The sequence below is a fragment of the Choristoneura fumiferana genome, chromosome 17 (assembly GCF_025370935.1).
Source record: "Choristoneura fumiferana chromosome 17, NRCan_CFum_1, whole genome shotgun sequence".
Lineage (NCBI taxonomy): Eukaryota > Metazoa > Arthropoda > Insecta > Lepidoptera > Tortricidae > Choristoneura > Choristoneura fumiferana.
The window spans coordinates 10,883,547-10,910,611 of NC_133488.1; the positions used below are offsets into that span (position 1 = coordinate 10,883,547).

The 27,065-nt window shown below is 40.8% G+C and overlaps 1 protein-coding gene across 1 annotated transcript in view; it reads left to right on the forward strand.

Moving 5' to 3' along the window:
• tay (tay bridge kinase) overlaps positions 1 to 27,065 on the forward strand; it is an 80,591-nt gene that overhangs the window by 47,556 nt on the left and 5,970 nt on the right. Inside the window, 9 exon segments of the mRNA XM_074100813.1 lie at positions 18,529 to 18,588; positions 19,180 to 19,381; positions 19,384 to 20,798; positions 20,881 to 21,044; positions 21,454 to 21,574; positions 23,576 to 23,757; positions 25,160 to 25,269; positions 25,650 to 25,915; positions 26,247 to 26,378. Of these exon segments, the coding sequence (XP_073956914.1) occupies positions 18,529 to 18,588; positions 19,180 to 19,381; positions 19,384 to 20,798; positions 20,881 to 21,044; positions 21,454 to 21,574; positions 23,576 to 23,757; positions 25,160 to 25,269; positions 25,650 to 25,915; positions 26,247 to 26,378 (2,652 nt within the window).

A 27,065-nucleotide genomic window follows, 5' to 3' on the forward strand; every position in this document is an offset into this window, starting at 1 on the left:
TGCCCGGGCGGAACGATGTCTTTTAGATGTAAAACTTAAACCATTTGTTACGTGAAATAGACATGAAACTACCGTGAGACTCACTCATATTATTATTTAACTCGATTTAAGACGTGAGTTATCCGGGTCATTATATTTAATATACGTGAAATAGCAGAATTTTTGTGTAAATTGAAATGGTTTAGTTCATATTTTGCCACCCCTAAAATTAGAACCCAATTTAAAACACAATTCTCAGAGAACCGAAGCCTCACTACAGTTTATTCAACCACTTTATCGTATCGCTGCCCATAAATTCAAGCAGGTGTTGAGTGCTAACTTGTCCACGAGCATGCGGTCACTCACCAATTGCTTCTCGGTTTCTGATTGCCACTTTCTTAGTTCAATTGGTTCTGTTCTAGTATCATTGGACCTTTTCCTGTTACAAGAAAGGGCCCACCTCTCTGTGGATTGTGTTTGCCAACTTGGGAGTTTCGACGTGTTCTTATTATGGATAGCATTATCTTGATGGGTAAATAAATCTTTTGTTTAGCAGTAAAACTTAGCTATGTAACAATTTATGATTGAGTGCTCCCCGTTTAATGGTGGAAAGAGTTCATTATTTAGCTATTCGGTCCCAGAGAAATCTTTACAAGCCTCAAATAATGTTTAAAGTATGTCTGCTGCCAACGAGCGAGCAGCCGTCTCCGCCGGAGAAAGATAAAGACTTTTAACGGTTCAAGTTTCAGCGGTCGTTATTTATGTCGTAAATTGCTGTAGACCGTTAGTGGCAGAGAAAATAAGAAAAACAAGCGTACGAAGACGACATGATAAAGTAGTTGAATACACTCCATGGCTCCCCTCATCCTTCGAGCATTAATAATTAGTTAACTTCACGACATCGCCTAAAGATGTAGACGCATAGATAACGTCTGGGGTGAGTTTTCGTGGAATTATTATAAAGTAATCTAAGTTAGTCGACCCGTAGAGAGACGAGGGGGTTGACAGGTGTTTAAATACGCTCGCAGCCACTCCTCCCATACTTTACTGATTCACTGTTTTACATGGCACGAGACACTCGCCCGAGTGTGTGCGGCTGCAGGAGCTTTCTGAACTCTACCCATTAATTGCTCGTTCCGACGCTCAGTGAATACTTACATTTTACTCTCAGACTTGCGCCAAAGTACATGTCAGCATGTTTTCTGCTCAAGTCGGCGTTTTGCTTTAGCATTCCTCATACTTCGATATTACTTAAAATCTGATTTTATAGAGTACGAGAGTACATTATTTAAGTCTATAGATAATATATAAGTACTTATTTCCCCAAGTTTTTAACCCTTGTTATGCCTGTACTGAACGTGAATAAGCAAGCAGTATTATGGAATTTGGTGTAAATAATTAGTACTATATTAGTCAGTACCAGCCGCTATTAACATGCAATGTAATCACTAGGCAGCAACGTCCAAAAGCTACACGATGCTATGCCGTTTAGGTTGAGTAATTAGAAATAAATACCTACCGAATTTTCAACACTAAATTTCAATCTGTAAGCCGACATGGAAATTTGTACGATAGAAAAAATAATAATTATACTCCATTTAATTTAAGGTTTGAATTAACGGTCAAATTGTAACACACGTTTCTCGGTATTTCGAACACAAACAGACTAAAAATACCTACATGTCCATTTATTAGCGGTATTCATTGTGTTTTAATACAGATATTAACACAATTTTGAAATAGATTTGTTGTTTCATTTAAAAACGTGTGCAAATTTTACCGTTAAGTTTCAAATGTTAAAATAAATGGAGTATATAGCTCTTATTAAGACGGAAAACTCGTCTGGCGCCAACGCGGGTATGGGCTCGTATAATATCGCAAGTAAACATTTCTCGACGGAACCTCGATTCGATTTCAATCGAAAACAAATTTATCGAAAGCTCGTGCTATCCTTTACCAGCACTAACAACGCGAATGAGAAAGGTAGAAGGACTTTAATGATACGAATCTGTAAATCGCGACTGGTTAAGGTTTTTTTGTCCTCGCCTTATGTTTATCTTATTACTTTGCCGCTATTGAGCCGAGCCCGATCACTTACGCCTCCGCGTGTTGTGGCACGCTTTCTTTTACATGCCCTCGTCTTAATTTACATAATCGTAGGTTCTGCTCGATTCAGGCGCTACTCAGCGACTGAAGATTTGTTGACGAATTATTTTGTATTCACTGATGCTATCCCTCAATTTCTCTCATTTTTGAAATAAAGTGTTTTTATGCATTACGAATACAAAAAAATAATAATTATGCCATGACGGAGCAAACCAAAACAAATATTTTCCTTAAAATAAAAGTGTACATGTAATTGGAGTGGCAGTCGTACATCTTTTAATTACTCTACTCAACATCTTACAACTACTCAACCTCTCAGCTCTTCTAATTTATTTGAAATAACATCTATCCTCCGTGCATATATTGCGGTTAGTTAAATAAATTGCATTTGTCAGTTTGTCTGCAAAACATCCGATATAGTCTTTAAACTCGTTTTAACATCTGGTCGTAAACCGGTAGAATAATGTGCAAGGAAGACACATCATTATTTTATATGGACCCTAAAGTACTATTCTACCGCCCGAACCCTGATCGTTGTCGGATTACTCCCCTCTTTATGCTGGCGATATGCGTCTACCACTTTGTTGTTTTATACTTCGTCTCGTAGCGACTTTATGCATCGCCTCATTGCTCTTCGCCGTTTCGCTTAGTTTCCCCTTTATTCTCAACTCTTGGCTCATGTTGCTTTGTAAATTTTAGGAGCGAACATTGTTGTGCAGTGCCTTTTAAATACGATCGACACAAAATACCAATGATGTCAATGTATGTAGATAGATCAATACTACAATGACAGAGTGCGACAACTCTTACTGGTTCCGACAGAATATCAGCGCTGTGACAGCAATGTCGCCGCACATGCTGAGTCTGCACGATTTCGCGGCCGTGCCGTGATAACTTAATTTATATGTTGTTGGTTTTCGTACAACAAAATTGTCATGGCATATTTGTGAATAAAGTTTTTTATCTATCTATCTACTACCTCAACAACTCGAACATGAACGCTTTAAAACTAGTTAGATATTATTTAGCCGAATTGTAATTATCTTCATTACCATTGTTTTTTTTTTCATTGATTTAGCTTGTATATTTGAAATTTTGTTGATACCTAAAAGATAGAAATGAAATTTATTTAGATACATAGAAAATTAAATTACACCAACAATTATACCATTGTTATTATATTAGTCTTCAGTTTATCATTTGTCATGTTGACTTTTTGCTATCCATTTGACTGACAAAGCGACTTAGCAAAGGAAAGAATTATTTTTTTTCGACAAACAAGCAGCCGTAGCGTAGCAAGGAATAACGTGTAATAACGCGTCACCACGGTCGCCGCTAGACGACCCTCGGCAAACGCTCAGACACAAACTACATTTTTATACGGAGCGCAAACAAAATGAGTTAGTGGTACGCCATTGTGTCACTTTTTCCTGTATTCCTTGCAGGCAAGCTTGAAAATTCACATTAATGACTGTTATTTTACACAAAAGAGATTTTATATTTCGTACCTTTCTATTTTAATTGTTTGTTTAATAATTTATTATCCCATTTCAAATATGAATATTTATATAAGTATTATGATCATCTTTTACCCGACTGAATGACTGAATATACCCTTATCAATATTATATTATTAGTCAACCATTTATTCCACTTTTTGACTGAACACAAATAGATAAATTAGTTTGCTTGTTAAAGGATGGTAATCACTTTCAATGTAAAATTAAATAAAATAGGTGAAATCTCCCGGGCGAGTTTATTCATTACTTTCCGCCGCGGGCGACGGGAGATGGGGGACCGCCCGGCCCACCCTCACTTCGCTCAGTTTATGGATATAACCTCGACAAAATACCCCTAAAATTGCACTGTTTTTATTACGTTCTCTTTATCTCTTTCGGTTTGTTGCTCCATTTTTTACGACGTTATTATTTTATTAACGAACTTGATATAATAATAGCAGATACTTTTCTTAGCGTTTAAATTTATCGCAGTTCGCATTGTATAGAGAACATATTCGTTTATTAAATCTCCTTTTAACAATGAAACAACACGTGATGGCGTAGTGAAGGGGCTGACATGCTCGAGGGCCCAATAAAATATGACGGCAGGAAAATAAAATATACGTTCAGCTTTGCGGTAACCGCGGCGGCACTGACTGCGGCGCTCGCGCACCGGCATTAACGTGTAATTAATTACCGTGGATTGTTATGACGCGAGCCGACCCATTGTTTGTTTATGTACTATAAATTGTTTTTACCCGCGGCTGTCACTTTATTTAACTGCTTCATTTTTATCGTAAGTGGCAACAGATAGAGGAAGAATTTAATTTACATCTGTCCGCTTTGTAGATGGTTGCCAATATTATTTGTAAAACGTAGGCGTGGTTTGGAATGCCACTTTAAAACATTAGTCTTTATTATGTAACCCGATAAATAAATACATGATATTACCTGCATAACAAAATGAAACTGAGTCGTTAGTGTTGACAGATGGAGAAATCTTGTATGAATTTTCTGTATCATTAAATAAAAACATTGTTTAGATGCCAAATAGTTCGTGTTCGCGATAAAACAAAGCGGCTGGCAAGCGACCAAGTCGCGCGGTGTGATCGCGAGCGCGACACGAGTGGATGAACGCGCGATTTGCGAAAAGCACGCTGCACTCCAACGACCGAAATGTATGTTGGAATTGAATCTTTAAATTACGTGCACAGAATAAATTACCTATCTAACAGCGTCGGCAGCTTGTAAGACTAAATAGTGAAAATAATTTGAAAACTCGTATTAACTACACTGGTTTATTTTTGACCTTGCGAACCGGCAATCTAGTGGTCGTTCGTGCTGCTCTGCGAGCTCTGCAGTCTCTTGTTTCGCATCGCTTAGCGCGGATTTGCAAGGATACATTTTAAATGGAGCCGCCAGATCGCAATTACACTCCCTTTGAGCGAGCGGCATGCGTTATGTGTTATGTATGGCATTCGATTCAATTTCGCTCACAAAGCTCACATCAAATTGTCATTCTCTTTGCTGGCACCATACGACTAGTATACATGACTAGTTTTGTGATGCTTGCTTTCTAACGTAGCGCTATTGAATGGATTTTGTTCTAGCGACAAGTTATTACAGGCTGTGCAAGTTTTTTTTATTACGTGTTAAAATTATTAGTAATCAGTAGTGTCGATAAACTTTATCGAGCGGCGCCGACACAAATGCCGCCGTTTTTTATATCTATCCTTAAAGACAAGCTTTTGTAAGTGTCTCATTAGCCGCTAGTGAGTCTGCATGCCTTGACTTGTGACGCATAACTCGCATGTTGTTGTTCCACGTATCGTTTATTGGGTACCTTCGTATACGTCCCCACCCTACATTATTTTCAGGATTCAAATTATCTAGGTAAATTTCGTGATTCTTTAAAATTTTAATGTCGTACACAATATAAATGCCGCTGTTGCGCATCATACTCTACACCTTGTAAGTTTGTCATTAGCCGCGCGTGATTCAGCGTGACATGTGACAGATAACTCGCGTGCCGGCGAGCGGCTCGATCGGCTGTCGAGTGCGTCCGCCGTCCGTTGGCACGGGACGCGTACATTCCGCGCGTCGGACGTGTCCCGTCCACCTGGCCGTGGGCGGGTGCACATCCCAACAACGCTTTGAAGTTGCCACACGAACAAAACAAACCAAATTAAACACTTTGGAACACGATTAACCTAAATATAACGGCTATTTCTTTACTTTCATCTTACATTTTTGAATAGTTAAAATATTTTTGTAATATTTGCCGAATTAAGTCTTTAAATAGAGCGCAGCGTTAATAAATTTAAGGGTGATGTTTATGCAGGCATATTATAAGTATGCTAAATACACTTTCATCATCATCATCATGTCAGCCGAAAGTCGTCCACTGCTGGACATACATAGGTCTCCCCCAAGGCTCTCCACTCAGACTGGTCTTGTGCGTTCCGCATCCACCGCGTTCCCGCGATCTTAACCAGATCGTCGCTCCATCTTGTTGGAGGCCTACGGACAGCTCGTCTCCCGGTTCGCAGACGCCATTCGAGAACCTTCTGTCCCCATCGGCCATCAGACCTGCGAGCAATGTGCTCCGCCCATTGCCACTTCAATTTTACAATTCTTCGGGCTATGTCAGTGACCTTAGTTCTACTGCGGATATATCATCATTAAATACACTTAAAACATGCTTAAATAGTGTTGGTGGTGAGGTACGGATAACGTGATTTTTTTAAATGATACAGTGACTATAACAGATGATACTTAAAACAGTAACTTAGAAATTAATTAAATAACCCGTAAAACCATTTAATGTTATAAGTTAATAAGCTATACAGCGCTCCTTTTCAGCGTCGTTAACAATATTTATGATACTTAATATACGACATATTTCTTATTATCTTGATCTCCCCTACTCCATTACGTGAATAAAAAATGTAAACTCTGTATTTAAGATCCTTTACAATTTGTAGGTGTATGCTGAGGTTAAGTCGAAGTTAATTAATTTATGGCGAGCGAGGTGAGCTCGATTAGCGGAATAAATTGGGCTTGTGGCGGGCGCAATCCCTGGCGCAGTAAACACCGCCGACAACAAAGGCAACTCGGCAATCGCCCCCTCTGCGCGAAAGGCGAGCTTAATGCTAACTCATTATTTATTCACATCTATAACGAGATTGTCGGTGCCCCCCGTCTCTACAGCCGCTTATTTGTCTCGCCACTCGCTCCCGTCGCCATATTTACTCTCACTCGCTCTTTTTGCTCGTTTAATTCTCTTTTTGTGACGGAGTTATAAAGCTATTACGTTTTCCTTTTACATTTTCTCCCTCTACAATTACCAACGAGACCTTGCAGCGCACTGTACATCTCGATATTGCAGTAACACCGCTATTGAAAATGTTTTCGCTCGAACGTCTGTTTTATTTACATATTCCCAATGGAGATTAAAAATGACAATGTTGTGCATTATTTTAAAATCATAATGTAAATGTTGCAGTTAGATAATATATATGGCTCACCTAATGGTGTTGTTAAACTAGATAAGGAATCCGGTAAAGAGATTATATAGTAGGCTCCAACCTAAAAGCTCCACGATTTTTATGTGACATTCATTATTATAATAGCAGTCACGATAACGCAAAATTCCTACTACGTTCGCTAATGGTTGTAACTATACTATTACTGTAATTACTGTTTTATTGTAATTCATATCGTAGTGTCAAAAAGTACCAATTCAATGGTTTTGCACGGATGGTTTTCGCAGCGGGACATACTTATGCTAGAGAGTTTTATTCAAAAGATATGAAAAGCGGTACTGCACTTTCAAAACGGCCAGATAATGCCGACAAATACTCGACAATATTTCGCACTCGTTGAAAATATTGTCTCTTCTCAAAGAATCGTCAAATGTACTCCCCTTATATCTGAATTTTCCCCCTGGCTACTGTCACAACTTCCATTACAATTTTTCATTCCATTTAAATTGCATGTTATTAAATAATTTTCGTATATATCATAACTCGACTTAACTTAATTGTTCTTAAAAATAGTTCTATTAAAAAAAAAAGCGAAATATACACAAAAATGTAAGTGGAGTTTTCGCCTGGAGGGGCGTGGGTGGTATGATACAGGGGTTTTATTGTACTCGGTGCGATACGTTGTGCGAGATTACTCCAGCTTTAGAGAAATCCGGAGCAGCGGGCATCCCCTTTGTACTGTTGACGCTCCACCGTTTTTCCGCCTGCGCTCGTTTCTTTACCACGAATACCAATTGCAACTCCTTTACCAATGACACTATACTGCCTCTTTTAAAAACACTTCGGAGACTAGCTTTTTATGTTAATTTACCACTTCGTTTTTGACTTCAAAAAGACGTTAGTTTTTAATCTAAAAATGTGTAACGCGACTCTACTCGTATGTATATTATTAGATACTTATTATTCACTTATCGGATTAAAAGCTATCTGTCCCGCTCTTAAACATTAATCACACATGTGATCACATCAGTTGAGATAAATGGGCCGGGTGATTGATATTTTACACGACTTTTAACGTACCTATTAAGTTATCAAGATTCAACCGAGTAATCTAAATAACCACAGTTTATACCCGTGTGGAATATATTGCCTCGTGGAGCTTCAGCTTATCCTCATTGCAATTCTAAGTATGAGGTTGCCATTGCCACTCTCTGAATATGTTCGTATACATGTGTCATGTGCGGCTCGCTGCTGCCTTGTTCACTATGACCTCGTTTGTTTTCAAGTACCAGTTATGCTTCTAGATTTTTTGTTCACCTTCCTTTTCTATGTTTATGTGTGCATATGAAGATATTTATTTATTCAGATACATAGTACTAAAATAAAAAATATTTTTTCATCCCCATCGAACAATAGAACATAAAATTACAACAGTTTCTAAAATAAATAAAAAGCTTGTACATTCAAACGCTTCTGTCTGAATACCTATACATACGTACGTAAATAAAAATCTCTCTAAATGTGAGCGATACAAAAACTCAATTCAACAATACGTTCACCGCAAATTGAATGAGACTCGAAATAAATCCTGCGGTCGCTGTCTGACTTCCAATACCGCGTTCGTATTTCACCCCTGTTTGCCGTTGTTGGCAATTCATATGGGAAAATGATCACACTTGTAAAACAAGTTGAGTTATTTTAGGTATTATTTATGCATAATGATTTCCGCTGGTGTTAATCGCATAAATGTTCGTAACTAATTTCAAAACTAACTGTTGCTTAAAGATAGTAAACATAATTCTCACGATATGATGATTAAGATAAATGAAACACAAAACAACGACAGTCAAATCAGTGCTAAATACCTAGCCCCGATCGTTATCGGGGGAGCCATTTTCTCTCCCTCATTAGAGATCGTGGCCCCGAGGGTCGAGCGCCGTAAACCAGCACTTGAGTGTATCGTAAGTGTTAATTACTTTTGTCACTCCACAGGCGGGTGGTTAACAAATCTCAACGTTACATAATTCCACCGCGGAGTACTGTAATTTACATGAGTTGACGCAACATTGTTTGGATAATAAATTATTATGCCTTGAAGCGTTCTTAACGGGCGGCTAAATCGATAAGCGTCGTTTTTATTGCATCATTAACAAGCTGCGAGGGGCGAAAAGATTTCAATCTGCGTAATCAATGCCGGTAGCTGCCGCGTCGCTCACCGCTGGGCTCTTGCTAGCCTAATGACGGGTTTGAGTTAGCTAGAAGTCTACTACAGGTCTACTAGACTAGTCCCCACCATATTTCTTCCAGCTAAAACAAACTTTGGCAGCCTAGTGGTATGACGTATGGCCTCCCAGCCCAGGCTCTCAGGCAGATAGTCGTGGATCCGAATCCGGGGCTCGACCTCTTAACTTTTTTGGAATTGACGTGTAAAATTACACATAAAACGTGAGCTTTTGGATGAAAGACAACTTCGTACACATGCGAGTATGTGTAGAAACTCTCTTCTTCTGAGACGAGCCTTGTGCCCAGCAGTGTGACGTGTATAGGCGGTAATGATGGGAATTAATGATAAAAACCTAAACATACCATATCATTTCTTCCGTATTCATTTTATTAAAGTTTATGTCACTATGTGAGTGAAGGGAAAAAACAAACTTTTTTATTACGATGAAAAGTGGAAAAAAATAACAACACGCTGCCGTTATTCGCTAGCGAATTTCCGGCACTCCGTCATCCGACGAATTTCAATTTTACAAAATGTGTATAAACTATCACCGTTCGGTTATTTCAATTTATTAAATGATAAAGTCAAAAACAATAAATAAAACATCAAAAAGCTAATTGTTATGTTTCGAACTGTTGGCATAATTCAAGAGGTTCTTTGTTACGGCTACAAAGAAAATTATTACGGCGAATAAAGTTCTATCATTTTATTATTTAAGTCTCAGCTGTCTCGCAACGATTCTGTCTACTCGTAGATTTTATAATTGTATTTCCATTTTCATGTCGAACAGTCTACATTTTATTTAAACCTTTTGTTTGCATCGTTTACGTTAGAATACATATATATTTTATGTATGTTTTGGTTTGTTTTAAGTTGTTTCTTTAGTTGTACATTTTCGTAGATACTATTTAGTTAGTTAGGTAACAGGTAAACAGATATCCACTTTACTTATACTTCACTCAATACACCTTGAGAATTTTCCCCTTTCTATTATCATGAAAGAAAAGAAAGAAAGAAAGAAAATAAATTTATTCACAACACAAGACACAACAATAGTATTAAGTACAAATAGACAACACGTAGAAAAGTATGTGTCATTGCGGTTGTGAATCGGACACTTGCTCAGCATAATGCTAAAGCAGCGTTAATAATAAACACCCCAGCGCTGATTTTCAGCCAGCATCGTGACCCTGGGACCGCTACAAAGATATAAGTACTACACAGTTTCATTACTATACATAAGACTACATAAATAGATAACTTGTAAACTATGAAACATATTATTTATTATATGATAAAAACATTTATTATTCTGTCAGAATTATACATACTGACTTAACATTACAGTACCTGGGCGACCGAGCTTTGCTCGGGCTAAAACTCGATAATAAGCGTTTTCCTAGAGATAAGACCAAGCTAGATCGATTTGTCGTCCCCGAAAACCACTACATACCAAATTTCATCGAAATCGTTGGAGCCGTTTCCGAGATTGCGGTTATACTTATTATTATATTATATATATATATACAAGAATTGCTCGTTTAAAGCTATTAAATCAGATATATTACATGTCAATTCCATAGAAACTGTGCCTATTGCATTAAATGAACTAAAATAATTTCTTTGCTCACCCGCGACCTTGTGATAGCTAAGTTTAAGCAAGAAATGCGTGTTCATGCAGTTCCTCCATCTCCACACTGTTAGAACACACACAAATCACACAAACCCATCTATCATAACTTATCCATAACTTTCATGTTTTGTTCGTGCCAAGGCCGTCTGGTCGTTTTAATTTCCTCTCGGTATTATAACTCATTTCCCGTGATTCCCGTGATGTTACAATTTACTTTATAGAAATTTACAGACAATATTACAAGTAGACTTAAACACTTCGCCAACCTAGTTTAAATTACAGGTATTATGAATTTATGCCTAGTAAATTGAGGTTAGAAAAAAAACATTAAGTATCTACATATAGTATACAATACAATACAATTACTCTTTATTGTGCTCCACAAATAGTAAGCGATACAGAAAACAGATACGCAGAGAGAAAATTACAAGCTAAGCAATAGGCTGCCATATCGCTTAATTAAGAGCGATCTCTTCCAGGCAACCTTTTATACATTTCATTAAGCCACTTGTTCTTCGTAAGAATGAAATTGAAGGGTGATACCGTTTCGACACTAAGATATAGCAGCAAGGTAAACAAAGTAGTTGAAATTCATCGCGTTCCTTATAAGCTGCTTTGATTACCCAGCTGCTGGCTGTGACCGCATTAATTGTGTTATTTTATTTTATTAAGAAAGCGAACAGTCGCACAATCAACAAATAATGAGGTCGATTATAAAATAAAATGAACATTAAAACGTTGTTTATGCTCAGTTTACTGCTTCTCTGCAAATGTTTTAGTACCGACTGAACATCTGCACAAATGTAAAATTGTTATCTATAGTTTTAAACTACTTTATTATTTAATCGTTTCGGCTTATATAATATTCAGTCTGCTCTGCACTGGACTGCTGAGCACAGATCTCCTCTCAGAATGAGAGAGCTTGGGCCGTAGTTCCCACCCAGGCCCGGTGAGGATTGAAAACTTCACAGACACACCATTAAATTTCTTCGCAGGTGTGTGCAGGTTTCCTCACGTTGTATTCCTCCACCATAGAGTTATGGTAAATTTCAAATGTAATTTAGCACATAAGTAAATTCCGAAAAACTGAGGTGCTCAAGCTCGAACTCGTGCATGGCCCTCCATTTATCAAAGAACTAGGCTACCACAACTTTTGTGAAATCGAAGTTTAACTGCAATGGTTGTCTAGACGACAAGAACACGTACAAAACAGTATTAAATTGAAATACCTGAACAAGTACAACATTCACTTGTTGTAATTATCGTTAATTAATAATGACTTAATAGCGAGCTGGAGTGGCAGGCGTTCCACGGCAGGGTTGAATTACCAACATACTGCGGGTAAATCCGCTATCAATCTTGTAATTACGTGCACGGTTAATTATTTCTAACCACCACTTATTCTTGCTTTGAATAACGTTTATTATTTTGTTTGTCGTCTTCCGCGGTAATAACTACGTATGAATATTAATGATTGTGTTAAAAAAAAAACTTCTATGATGATGGATTACTCGTAAACAACAAATTCAATAAAATCATATATATATATTTTTTGTATTTCTCCAAAGAAAATACAATATAAACAGTCACTATATTCCACTAACAAAGACTTCGCCCAGTTTTCATATCCAGCCACAAAATAGATTTGAAACGTAAATCTTCTTTCAAGCGGTATCTTTTATCGGCATGTAGGTGAGTATTAGCTTCCGAAAGCCGTTTACATGTGTAGTGTGAAATGCTCAACGCAACCAAGGCAGTTTTGTAGGGCGGGCGGGCGCATGCGCGTGGAGGGGCGCGGGCGACGACCGTCGCGCCGCACTCCCGTCCCGGCCGGCAGGCCAAACACATGTCTCATTGTAGACACACATCTTCTTTGTCTCGGCTCGTGCCGCGATCTATCTTTATTTTTGTTCGACATCGTATCAAATAGAATCGAATACAACCGTTTTTGGATTGCAGTGTTCACGGATTGCAGTGATTTGCGGGGCCACTTTCGCGACCTTGCCGTTTGTTTTGATAGTGCCAAGTGTATTTTATAAACAAAGTTTGGCTCTACCGACAAACTTTGAAAGTGAGAAAAGTTACATCAGTGAAAAAAGTGGGTGAATAGGTCAACTTATACACTGAATAATGATGCAGCATCGTATGTGATAGTTTTAATTGATGTTTTTTCAAAACAGTAAAAGTGTACTGACCATTGTTGCTAATTAGCAGACGCATCAGTTACCATAGTGAGGATCAAAGATTCGCCTAAAAGCAATGTTGAGAGTGGTGGCAAGAAAGAAAACAAGAAAAAGAGTGGTAGACAGAAAACAGAGCGCAACAGCGGAACGGTGACGGCCAGAAAAAAAGAGAAGGCCATTGCTGTCTTCTCCAGAACGGAAAAGGAGGGCAAAGAGCGTTCTCAGACCAAGGATGATACCGAATATCAGGTATCCATAAACACTTATCGGCAGCTTAGATCATGTCGAAAAATAAAAACTAATTTATTGTTAACTTCTACACGACATCATTAGTGTAACAACCTTATCATTAACAAATAATAACGTGTTTCTAGATCCTAGACACTCATGTGGAAAAACTAATAGAATCGTTATGGCTCCCGGTCACGATATATTCGAAACGCAAACACGCGTAGCATATTTACTACTATTACACTACAATTCCGGTTGGATGTTTATAGCGGGACGGCCGGCGACGTAATTACCCTATCCTGCCACTACGTGGTTATTATCCATGTAGGCTAATAAATGCTTTTATACTCAAATGGTTGAAGCCGACATTGCCATTACTATTACTGCCTACTCAATGGGCACACATAACATAGTGATTCATTCTAGTCTAAAGATAATTATTTTGAATTATTGTTTGTTGGCTTATATTATAAATTTTGGTGCGTCAGATTTTCCCTAAAAATGTTGATATTGGTTTATGTTTTATGTGCTAAATAAATGTTAGACAAACTACAATATTTACAGGTAACATCAACAACACTAATAATAATCCCTACGAATATTATAACTGCGAAAGTGTGTGTGTTTGTATGTATGTTTGACCGTCTTTAACGTCGACAAGGAGCGACGTGATTTTTAGCATAGAGATAGTTTATGGGCCAGAGAGTGACATAGGCTACTTTCTATCCCGAAAAGACACAGTTCCCAAGGGAACAGCGCGCGATAACCGAATTCTACGCGGGCGAAGCAAAAGCAAAGCAAAAGTAGATAATATTTAAACGTCTTTCCCTTCCATAGCTATCAATGAATTAAACATCTAAACGCACCTAGGTGAAATACATACCTACGAGACAAAACTTGTTTAATTTCCATTAGGTCATCATCCCATCATCCCAGCCTATATACGTCCCACTGCTGGGCACAGGGCTCCTCTCATAACAAGAGAGCTTGGGCCATAGTTCCCACGCGGGCCCAGTGCGGATTGGGAACTTCGCACGCACCATTGAATCGCTTCGCAGGTTTGTGCAGGTTTCCTCACGATGTTTTCCTTCACCGCAAAGCTCGTGGTAAATTTCAAATGTAATTCCGCACATGAATTTCGAAAAACTCAGAGGTGCGAGCCGGGGTTCGAACCCACGACCCTCTGCTTGAGAGGCGATAGGTCAAACCGCAAGGCCACCACGGCTTACATTAGGTAAATCATCCCATTCCAGCTTAAATACGTCCCACAGCTGGGCACAGGCCTCCTCTCAGAATGAGAGGTCTTGGACCGTCGTCCCCACGTGGGCCAGGTGCGGATTGGGAACTTATAATTATTAGGTTAATACTTATTATTTTGTTGAAGCTTTTGTTAACTCGGTGCAAACAAATTACATCTGGAAACGTATGAATTAAATATACTATTTATTAATCTTTTACTACTTTGAAAACGTATTTGCTTAATTCTAGGTTATTAAAACCTCTGAACTGGTCAAAGCCGTGCGTTCTCATAATAATCATTCATCAGTTACACGATTACATGCTCTATAATCAACATCAACTGCTGCCTTACAATCCGTTCATTTATGAACGATTACGTAAAGTACAGTATACCTTACTCGACAGTAGTTACTACAAAAATTTACAGAAAACTACTTGTAGAAAATGTATTTCTCTTATTTTGTACGTATAATCATCACGTATGGACATTCTAGTCTAGCCTGCCTAGTGGTACGCAACCTCTTATTTTATTATGCACGGACTGCTCGACCAAATTCAGTATGCAGGATGAATTCGGGTCATGAACATTCAATCCTTACCATAAATAATGCATGAGCGATTAGTACTTTTAAAATACTTTAGTACTCGGTATAAACAGACGTAATATATTATACGTACACATTTAGGGACAAATAGCCGAATAAGTATTACATTCTTTACATTACTCTCCTAATATAAACAACATAACATAATATATTATGGCGAAACAAATGCTTTATACAACACTTGTGCAAACATTTGCCATCAACATTTCAATGATTTGTTTGTTTTCCTTATTTCGTTAAGTTACTCGACAAACGAAATGTGAGGAAAGCAAACAGAACGAAAGCCAAATGCAGTAGTGGAACTTAACAATAAGTTACTGAAGCATTGTGAATTATTCATAGAGCAAGGCGGGCTCATTGTACACGTTACGAATGGTGCGGACTGTGGACTTTTTCTTTTTTTATGCGATTCCTTTGAAATTCTCGCAATCCCGGACAGTCGGTTACATCAAGCGCAATTGCCATTTGTCTATCAGATACTTATTCGCAGAATATCTTCACATACAGAAAGCTTTATTTCCTTGATCCCGATACACATGTAAAAATATTCAAATCTTTAATGTTCTACTGTCACTAACGCTTTTCAGAAATCAAATTCAGAAATGAGGTAGGTACTGGTATGGGAGCCATGTTCTATTGACAGTGGACAAGTAATTGCAATGCCAAATTAGATATTTTTAACCGATTTCAAAAAAGGAGTAGGTTATTGAAAGGTATATTTTAAGAATACTTATGTCTTTTTTTAGATTGAGTGATTATATGAAGAGATAGTTCATAAAGTAAGAGTATTTATGAGTATGAGATCGAATAGGTAGAATAGTTATTTAAATGATACGCTGGTATAATACATTGGAATGTATCTTATGTGAAATATAAAGTGCTCTGCGTTAACACATGCACGTACCAATCAATATCACTCTATCTAGTGTATCTCACTAAAGAAATAAAACTTTATCATATTATACTTCAGTTAGATATTGTATCCACTTTTATAAATGCAAAAAAGTATCGGAAAAACAATTAAGTTTAGTTAATTCTACTAGTTATTAATCGTACTCCCCGTATAAAAGTTGATTCTTTGTTTAATTGATTAGGTAGATGTTCAACGGGAAAGCTCGTAACGTAAAAAGAAAACTTTTGCTACCGACGATCGCGACGCGAACCGCTGTTTGAAATTTGCTGCGAGACGGAATTCTCCTTGAATTTCAAGTTCTATCCTATTAAAAGTTTGTCAAAGTATTAGAAATTCGAACGAGGGGCGAGCGAGAAGCTATAACGCCATTTTTCCGGCTCTCCCCACTTCGAAATAACGGGCGAGGAGGCAAGCAAAACAGCCCCGGGGCTGGGATCGCAAGATTATGTTTCGCTATCTGTTTTGAATTCGTAATTTGAATATAATTAATTCAGAAATTCCGACGTTTAATTTATTTCGAAAGTTATTTCTCTTAACTGCTTTTTGTAGACATCGAATCTACCTACGCTCCGATAAAAGACGACAAATAATTTTCGGTCAGCCCAACCATTAAACTCTTGTTTTTACAAATGAGCGTTCGAATTCATTTACAAAACATAAACTGTCTCGACAGCGGAGACAATCTTCAATGTTCGGCTCGTCTTAATATTCTAACTTTTATTTTGACACCGTTGACTAATGCTGTCGTTTATTTTTATTGCTGGTTTATTTTAGTGGCGCGTTTGTTTCGACTCTGAGGTGGGCTCGACTCGGTCGCGACTCGCTATTATTGCTCGTCGACGTGGCATCAGTCATCGCGCTAATACCTCGGTGGATATCTATTTTAACCTGAGACAGTTTTGACAGGCCGCCAGAGCTGTGTGCCACAAGCCACAGCAGCAGTCCGCGGCACCTTTGAATATCTTACTGCGCGGACCGGACGCGGAGCCGCCTCGCCGCTCGCCGGCACGCGCGGCCCATACTTGATTTATCACTCCATTGTTGCGGAGCGTCGACCCACCCTCTCCGGATAAGGCTAAACATTCAATTGCCGGAACGCTCCCCAGAAGATTTTGTTCCCTTCAAACGATCGATTGACTACTTTACCTACATTACATTTAGCTCGTTCCGTTCGCCATCCGGTACCAATTCAAAAAATATTTATTTGTTTATGCGAGGGAAGGCCGCGTGTAGTCTTTATTATGATGACAATTATGTGTATTTCATATAGAACGTGAGGCGCAAAATTATGCGCGACAATAGCAGAGTTGTGTACAACTTGCATTTAAATTCCTATACTGACGCCAAAGAGTGGCAAAAAGTGTTCGTTAGAATGTTAGTAATTCACCCGCAAAATCGCTACTATTTCAATATGTTTTATTTCAATGTAATTTTTCCTTCAACGTACTAATTCTCAAAAAAAATTATTATCTAATGGTCTCATAAATATTTAAAATCTTCTCGTAAAATAATTACTTGCATAGACACATAGTTCAGTGGACAGCGTGGACAATATGTTTGAGCGAACAATTTAGCACTATCATGAGATGTCCTATAAAACGTGTTAACTCTATGTTTCAACACTTTCAACACCGCGAATCCGCCTAATAGCTACACCGCTAACCATCGGTGTTACGTTGTAAACTTCGGTTTCTTCACCGAGCCGTTGCTCAACGTTTAGAACATGTCCGTAAATAAAATAGCCATTGTTCAATCAGGTGTACCTGGGGTCTGTAAAACAAATTGAAGAAACACTGCTACTTAAATTACGCCAGTCGTAAACGCTCCGGCCGGCGGTTACCCAGCTAGTTTTATTGAGCCTTGCTCTGACTGGCTCGTAAATATCCCCAAGTAATTACTTTCCATTCCCCCTTAAATTTGCAGTCTATTCGAATAAAACACATAAACGCTTCGCCTCTTTGAAATTATCATCGTGTTCGCTTTCTATTTCTGTTTTATGTTGTTATAATATTAAAATGAAATATTGAACGAAGAATATTTTCTTTAGCCTCTGTTCAATAAAGTTACTTAACTTCGGCGAATGTTTACAATTAGTTATGTTTATTGGAAAGTACATAGGTACTTGCTTTCAATAATTTCGTGATGAAGCTCCGTTTAGCTCATATTACCATTCAATTTTGCTTGTAATTTCCATTAACATTGTTTTATGTGTCAGACGTGATTTTATTCGTTTGACGAACAAAAAAACCCTGTGGGCGGCGATTGTTTTAGAGCAACATACATAGGTGGAATACTAATAGCCACTCACGCGCCGACCAGTGTCTGCATACTAAACCGGCTACACAGCGCGTACTGTACAATGAGCTATTTCTAATTTCTAGCTTTCACTGCGGCTTGTAGGTATTGTAATGTAAGTTTTTTCTTGTTACAGGCGAGCCCAGACAATAGTAGAAATGTCTCACCAAGATATCACGATGCGTCAATGGAAGATGTAAGTGAAAAATATTTATAGATACCATTTAGTAGACCACCAGTGCCCATTTCTAGAACTCGTTCATTTGATGGATGATTCACCTAAGGATCTGAGGATGTGGCGCACATGAGAAAAACACTTTCTCTAGTGTTAAATTCCGTTCGTCACCTGTTACGACTCTTTGAAGCGTGGCGTGGAACTGCAAAAGTACTTAAAAATTGTCAAAATCCATAAAGTTAGTTAACTTGACGACATCATCATGTAAGCCGAAAGACGTCCACTGCTAGACATTGGCCTCCCCCAAGGCTCTCCACTCAGACCGGTCTTGTGCTTTCCGCATCCACCGCGATCCCGCGATCTTAACCAAGTCGTCGCTCCATCTTGTTGGAGGCCTACCGACAGCTCGTCTCCCGGTCCGCGGACGCCATTCGAGAACCTTCTGGCCCCATCGGCCATCCGTCCAACTTGACGACATACCAAACAGAAAGACCCACAAACTCCATTTATATACTTTAGTAAAATACGTATGTATGTATTTTTACCAACCGGTTCCGGTGTCATAGTTATGGGCGTCAATAGATTGTTATTTATTACTTTGTTAATTTTCAGGTATCGGACGCTGGCTCGCTATTCCGGGTAGCGGGCGCGGGTGCGTGTGCAGGTGGGGCGGCGGGTGGCGCCAAGAACGAGCTGGTCGCGCGCGGCGGGAGCGGCGGCGCGCTCGCGCTGTCGCGGGCGCCCGTCGGCGGCAGTGCAAGCCCCGCGCCCGCGCCGCTGCCGCAGCCCGCGCCCTCGCCCGCGCCCGCCGCGCTGCCCCACCCGCGCTGCCGCCGCCGCCCTTCCGCGCCGACACGCCGCACCGCTCCAACGGCGCACACATTCCCGCCATCGACGGACACGCCGCCACGCAGATCCCCGCGCGGCCGGTCGGTGCCGCCGGGCCCGACACGCCCGAGCGGCCCGCCAGCAACAACAAGCTGCAGCCCGGCGCGCGCGCCGCCGCCGACAGCCCCACGCCCGCGCCGCCTGCACCTCCGGCACCCTCGCCGCTTTTCCCCTCGCACACCGCGTACCAGGCGCACGCGACGGCCGCTCTGCCCGACTTCCGGCATACCAACCACGAGACGCGGACCGAACCCGCAGAGCCGCCCGCCGCGCCGCTGGACCTGCACGCGCACCACGCGCCGCGCCCGCCTCACCTGGCCCCGGCTGCCGCGCCGCAGCCGCCACACCCTAGTCTACCCAACCGCGTGCCACACTCACAACCGCACCCTGTGATGCCAGGCCACGACGTCCGGAACGCGCCGGCCGCCACGCCTCCCCACCCTTCTGTTCCTACCTCGTTCCCCAGCCGTGTCAACGGTGCACCGCCGCTGGCCGCGCCGCACTCGACGCCCTCCTCAACCCCGAGCTGTCTTCCGAGTAGTCAAACCCTGGCCGGGCGGCCGCTCTCTCCGGCTGCGCCGGCCTCTCGCCCCTACCCCACCCCGTCTATCGGGTCTAGTCATATGAACTCGAGTTTAAGTTCAAGTATTCACAGCCATTCGATACCGTATCAGAGTCAATCGAGTTTACAGAAACATTCCGTTCAATCGGTGTACACGAGTCGGCCTCCACATCTCGCCCCCTTCAGTGTGCCGAATCACATCTCGTCGAATCATGTCCATACATCTCTGGCGAATCAACCGACTGCCACTCATTTAAGTCATCCAGTAAATAGTCATTCCATCGCTAACCATGTGAATCATCTTCCTATGAGTAATTCAAATTCTCTTACGACGTCTACTCCGAATCACATTGGGCCTCCATTGTCTCTTCCTACCACTACAAGTACATTATCCAGTTTTACCCCAAATCTAAAGCATCCCGGTCTCAGTCTACCTTCCCTCTCCACGCCTATAATTCCCTCAGTGACGCTGCATCAGCCGCAGCATAATCACCTGGACTCGCCTCCTACGTCGACCGCGCCGGCTGTGGTCACGTCAAATAGCAGTATAAATTCCCTGGCGCCACCAGTCATAGACTCGCGGCAACCTGCGCTCAACGAGACGCCGGCCAGAAGCGAGGTGTCCATAGTCAGCTCTACTCTGACGTCCAATGGGTTCCCGCCGCCGGCTGTCTATTCCGGGGCGACGTTCCCGCCGCTCTACGCGCCGTACGCGACGACCCTACAACACAGCCCCTACCTGCCACCCGCTGCTGCGTCGCCGAGAAACATCGCCGATACGGTCAGTATTTAAATGAAATCTCACTAAGTCAAATAAATTTTACATGCTCAGAAAGTAGAATATATATATTTTTTTATTTCAGCGGACGAGTCTTTCAGCGTCGCCACTTGTGGCACCAAAAACGCCTAAGGGCGTGCGGCCACACACACCGGGCTCGACGGGCGCCGCTGGCTCGATACCGCCGCACGCGCCGCATTCCTACTCACCGAGAGGACACAGTCCTAGCAGAGAACGGGAAAGCTTCAGGTATACTCATATACTACATTCAACAACGCTCAGCTCCGCTGATAAAACAAGCTGCTGATGTCACGTGTTGTCGATGTTATTTCCGAAAAAATATCATATGGATTGGTCAATTGCAAGGATCTAAGGTGCGGCTGCAACTCTTGATTCCAGAGGCTCATAAACTTGTTTATTTAATACACAATTATTTGTTCGAAGTGGATCCAGTTAAATATACATAATTTAAATAATATTTACGCTACTAGAACATTTTGGAATTAAATAACTAAATTTATTAAAAAGAATCGTCGACGATTAGTAATACCTACTTCTGTAACATAACGTTACAGAGTCTTTAAACAAATATTGTAGTGACCGGAACATTAGCCAGTTATCTCATACCCTTTCTAACCCTATCCTGGTTTGGTTCCAGCAGTAACATCAGCAGCCTCTCACGCAGCACGCCTTCAGTGAGCAGCGCGCCGTCCGCGGCGCCCGCTCTGGCGCCCCCGCTCGCCGCTCCGCTGCCCGCTCCGCTAACCGCCCCGCTCGCGGTCAGTTACCCTTTCACTAGCTTACATCGTCGCTGGCTACGTACCCTGTGTTAACGTGACCAAGGTACTTAGTAATATAGTTCCAAGTGGCTTGGAAAGTTATTACTCAACTTGCTAATTTTCTGTCTGGATACAGGTTATACACATTGGTCTATAACAATTGAAAAGGTCAAAATACTACAAACGGGACTTATCATGCTAAAACACACGAGTAATATTTACCTAGACGTTTCGAGCACATTACAGTGGCCGTGGTCACGAGTAGACTGAAGTGTGGGGTGTCAATCAAGTCTGCCTAGCACTCGCACTTGATCACAAAAAAACAGAGAGAGAGAGAAAGGCATAGTATAGTAAAGTAAAGGGACGACCGGACGTTGTTAGTGTTGTATGTCGGTGTGATGGGGTGACAAATAACAAAACCGGGCAAGAGCGTGTCGGACACGCCCAAAATAGAGTTCCGTAGCCATTACGAAAAAATTAAGTAATATTTTTCTAAGGATTTCATAAATGGAAGATTCCGTATAATATTTTATACGGAATCTTCCAAGTATCTAGGTATATTTTATACCTTAGGCTGCTATTTAAGAGTAAAACTACTAATAATTCTCAAGCAAACTTAGCCGTTTTAGTTTTCCTTGAAAGTTTGATATACTCACTACCATCCTGAATTTTTTCAAATTTTTCCACCCACCGGTTTAGATTTTATAGGGGGGGAAGCTCGATTTTAATGAAAATCTGCACTTTAAAGTTGAATATTTCGCAAATAAAACTATGAATCGGAAATTCTTCTTAGCAAACCCCTAATGGTTTTAAAAGAACTGTCCAACGATACCCCACACTATAGGGTTCGATGAGAAAAATAATCACCCCCACTTTACGTCTATGGGTAAAAAAACGTCCCTAAATATTATTATTTTTAGTTTTTATTGTACCATTTTTTTACATATATATCCGTGCAAAATTACAGTTGTCTAGCATTGATAGTCTGAGCAAAGCCGCGGACGGACGGACAGACAGACAGACATGGCGGAACTATAAGGGTTCCGTTTTTGCCATTTTGGCTCCGGAACCCTAAAAATGACCAAGTGCGTATAGTTCGAGATCGAGTGCCGGTATTTTTTGTGATCAAGTGCGGGTAGTTCAAAGGACTCGCGCTGCTAGGTAGACTCGACACCCCACACTTTAGTCTACTCGTGACCACGGCCACTGTAATGTGGTCGAAACGATAAGGTAAATATTACTCGTGTGTTTTAGCGTGATAAGTCCCGTTTGTAGTATTTTGACAATGAGTGAAAATCACGAGTTTAAAACGTTAAATTGAATAGGTGTTGTAATAATAGTCTGCTGAAGCGATTTTTAGTGATTTCTTGGAATCATCGCGTCTCTTTTACATTATAATATCTAGTACATGTTATACCTAATACGATAGCGTTACTATTCCTTGGTTACTTACACTTACAAGACTAGTTTGAAAACATGTTATTTAAAAAATAGTCTTGTAACCACTTGGTGGTCTTGGTAGCCACTAACTGTACTGTAAGCACAATATCTGCTTGCTTAAACTAAGAATGGATTGACTCAGGCTTTTCTTTACGGAGGTCCATATAAATGAACTATGTCCCATTTTCACCTTGCTACTCCGCTATTAAACCATGCACCATAGTTATGTCGTCTGTGAGACACATAGGTATATGTTAACATGCAGAAAACGCCCTCTATTATGTTTGATATGCAAGATGTCCGGTTCTGCATGTTGACATAATGTGTCACACAAATTTAATATGCTACATGGTTTGTAGCGAAGAAGTAATATGAAAAGAGTATAGTGTAACTATACTATAGTTAATTTTATTTCGTTGGAGATTTTTTTAAACAATTTATTGAATCGTTCATCTCTATTTCGATGTCACATGGTATACAATTTGTTTTTCGGATATATTGAAACAGTGCGGACTACAATAAGCATATGCGTTGAATGACCATTTATTTCTGTTGTTCTAGGCGCCTCTAGCTCCGCTGTCGGCGCTGGCGCCCCCGTTGGGAGCGCCGCTGACGGCTCCGCTTGCGGCGCCCACGCCGACGCCGGCGGCGCCCGGCGCGCACCTCCCGCATTCGCTGGCGCCCGTGCCCACAGTGCCCAGCATCAGCTCTAGTGCTAAACCACCCGCGCACTGGGGGGTAACGTGAGTACACAGATATGATGACTCTGTTTACTAACACTGAAATCTATCATCTGCTAAGTAGTGCAGTGTTTTTTAATCTTTTCCGTAACGCGACCAATTTCGTTTTTGTAAATATATTTAACAATGCGAGTACATATACGTATTATGTAGAAGAACTTTAACTTGGGAACCTTCTGTCATACAAATAGGAAAGGAAGGAAGGAGGAAACAGACAGGTCACAAAGGGGTTGTTTAAGACTGAGTAGGTTTATTTTGGGTTACTATCAAAATTACTTTATATAGCCAAAGGACCATTTCAGCTAGATGACATAAAAGTAAAATACACAGCAAAAAGTCAATACGATATTTGACAACTCCTGAATTTGCCATGTCTAATATATTATTATGAAAATATAGATTATACATAAGTACAGTGTTTAGCGAAGAGAAAACTTAAGTCGGTTGAAAATTGGATTTATAGTGATTTTTTGAAAAATCTATATATTTGTCTCTTTCTTAAACGCTTTTCTCTATACAGCAAGTATGGCGCTACTTACATGTGACGTCACATGCAAGTCTTTCTCTGTCTAATCTTGAATTTCAAACCTTTATAACTTTGTTATTTGTAAAGGCAGCTTAAAAACTGTTTCTCCATTCGATAACAGACATTGTGAAGTTTAAATTTATAAAAAAGTATAAAAAATGAGCAAATACCGTCCGTCCGTCCGTACTCGACGACATGACAGTAGAATAATCAGTCAGCAGAGTGCCAATTTATTAAGTAGCAAAACGTCTATAAATGAAAAGAGTCCATGTATTATATTATTATAACTCCATAACTCCGTATGGTTTTAATTATTAAATTTCGTACAACACTTTCAATTTGAAGATCCAGACGTTTTGCTAACTGGCCATGTGGCGTTTCTGTGTTTTTTTTTAGTAATTTAGGCACTTTGCAAATGTTTTGCTACCGGCTCATGTAGCGTTTATGTCTATTAAGTAATAAAGATTTTTTCAGATAAAGGCATTACACTACTAGAGTATTTTAAATTGTAACATTCTAAGATTCAGACGTTTTGCTAAAGAAACATTTAGGGGCTGTTTCACCATCCATTGATTAGTGTTAACCGACGGTTAAATGTGATGCCGTCTCCGTCTATTCGGACAAAACAAATAGAGACGGCATCACACCTAACCGCCAGTTAACACTAATCAAAGGATGGTGAAACAGCCCCTTAGTATCATGTCTATAAAGTAACAAAGACAATCCAGACGTTTGAGCTATATTGTCCTTTAGCGATAAAGTAAATTTGATAGTAACCCTTTATTTTTATTAGCTTGTTATAAGTATTTGACTCACATCTCGCATACTTGGCTGTTACCCTCCCTTATTCGGTGTAGTGATGGCGCGTGTTGTTTCCAGCAGGCCCACAGGCTCCGAGCGGGGCTTCGCGCCCGCGCCTCCGCTGTTCGGGGCTCCGCTGCCGCCGCCTAACCCTAACCCGTTCTCCGCGGAGTCGCTCTTCCAAACTAGTGAGTACCCTATAATTTTACGTACACGTATGTACGCGTGTACGTATTTGTCGTTGTATGGTGACATTTGACAACTGACAGTTGTCAATACGACCTCTTTTTTTATCAAGCAGACCAAGGGCCGAAACCTATTTTCACCAAACGTGTGGTTTGCCGAAATAAAGTTTCAATTTATTTTTACAAAAAAAAAACTGAAAGTGAAAGAAATATCGGTCTACAGAAGTGAGCTACATTATAAGTCTACTATCGATAAAAAATATATAGAGCATCCCATAAAACTTAAGGTACCCAATTAGCGAAGGCAATGAAGAACTTTCTACGGACTCCTCTAGACCGCTCTCTGTGTGCGCAGGCTCTAAACAACTGTATATTAATTGCAGGCCCGAGCGCGGACCTCCTCCGGCGCGAGCTGGACAGCCGGTTCCTGGCGGCGGCGGGCGCGGCGGGCGCGGGCGCGGGCGCGGCGCCGGGCACGGCGGCCGGCCGCACCGAGATGCACCACCACCAGCACCAGCACACGCACGTGCACCAGCACCCGCACGCCGCGCCCGCGCACCCGCACGCGCACGCGCCGCACGCGCCGCACCCCGCGCACCCCGCGCACGCGCCCCATCCGCACCAGCTGCTGCATCCGCACTCGCCACTGGTCAGTGACACTACTTATAATTATACAGTGCGAAACTTTGTGCATTGGGATAAAATGACGAATAGACTGTTTTTTATCTCAATATTCCCACAAGATATTATTATTTATTATTAAAACCTTAACTTCTAAATGTAGAAGTGTGTTCTAAATGCGATTTTTGGTATACGAGTAAAGTACCTTTGTCGGTGGAGGGTTTCCGGGTGAAGTGGCTTATCTGAATCGATCGCGCGTGAGGTCGATACCGCAGCATACCAAATCAATCGACACGATCCAGATTAGCCATGTGCCACATTCGCAACAATTATGAAGCAAATATGATTGCATATTCCAGTTCAAAGACGTGGGCAAGATGAGCTCGCTGTACCGTTCGGGGCTGGGACTCGGCTATCCGTATTCTACGTCGCTACTGCATCCGGCCGCGCCATACGTGCCGCCCGCGCCGCTCACCGCTTACGCGCCCAAGGTAACGACTGAAACACACTTGCACTATGCACTGTAACATACGAATTACATTCGTTATTATATTATGCCTACCTACCACTGCGCGTGCGAGCAGAGCGGACTCCGTACGTATTCAGTTTAACGTACAACGATCGGTTGCATGGAACTACTTCCACTGAACATTTATGGAAAGAAAGAACACAAGACAACGATATTATTAGAAATAGACAACACGAAGGATACTGTGTCATTGCAGTTGCGGATCAGACACTGGCTAACCATAATTATGAAGTTGATTTTTGTATATTAAATTGAGTCCGTACAGAGCCCGCTCCGCTCACAGTGGATTTTGGGCATTAGCGATCTGGCTTCTAAACTAGTGCCAAAAATACCAATATTATTTATGCCGCTTTAGTACCTGGTATTTTCGGTCTACTCTCAAACACTGGCCAAAGGTACTAAAGCGGCATAAATAATGCCGGTATTTTTGTGCCACTTACAAGCCCTGCTAGGGATGCATCCGACAACGATACTTATGAATCGGGAATATCGAATTACTGATATGGCATTGATTAATATTTTTCAAATTTAGTGCATCAAAAAAAGAAAGAAAACGCGTGTGCTGTTTCGTTTATTTCTATTTTATCAATTGTGCTGCCTCGCCTGTTTTAAATCGTAGTTGTTGGACGAAGTGTTTTTAACCATTGTA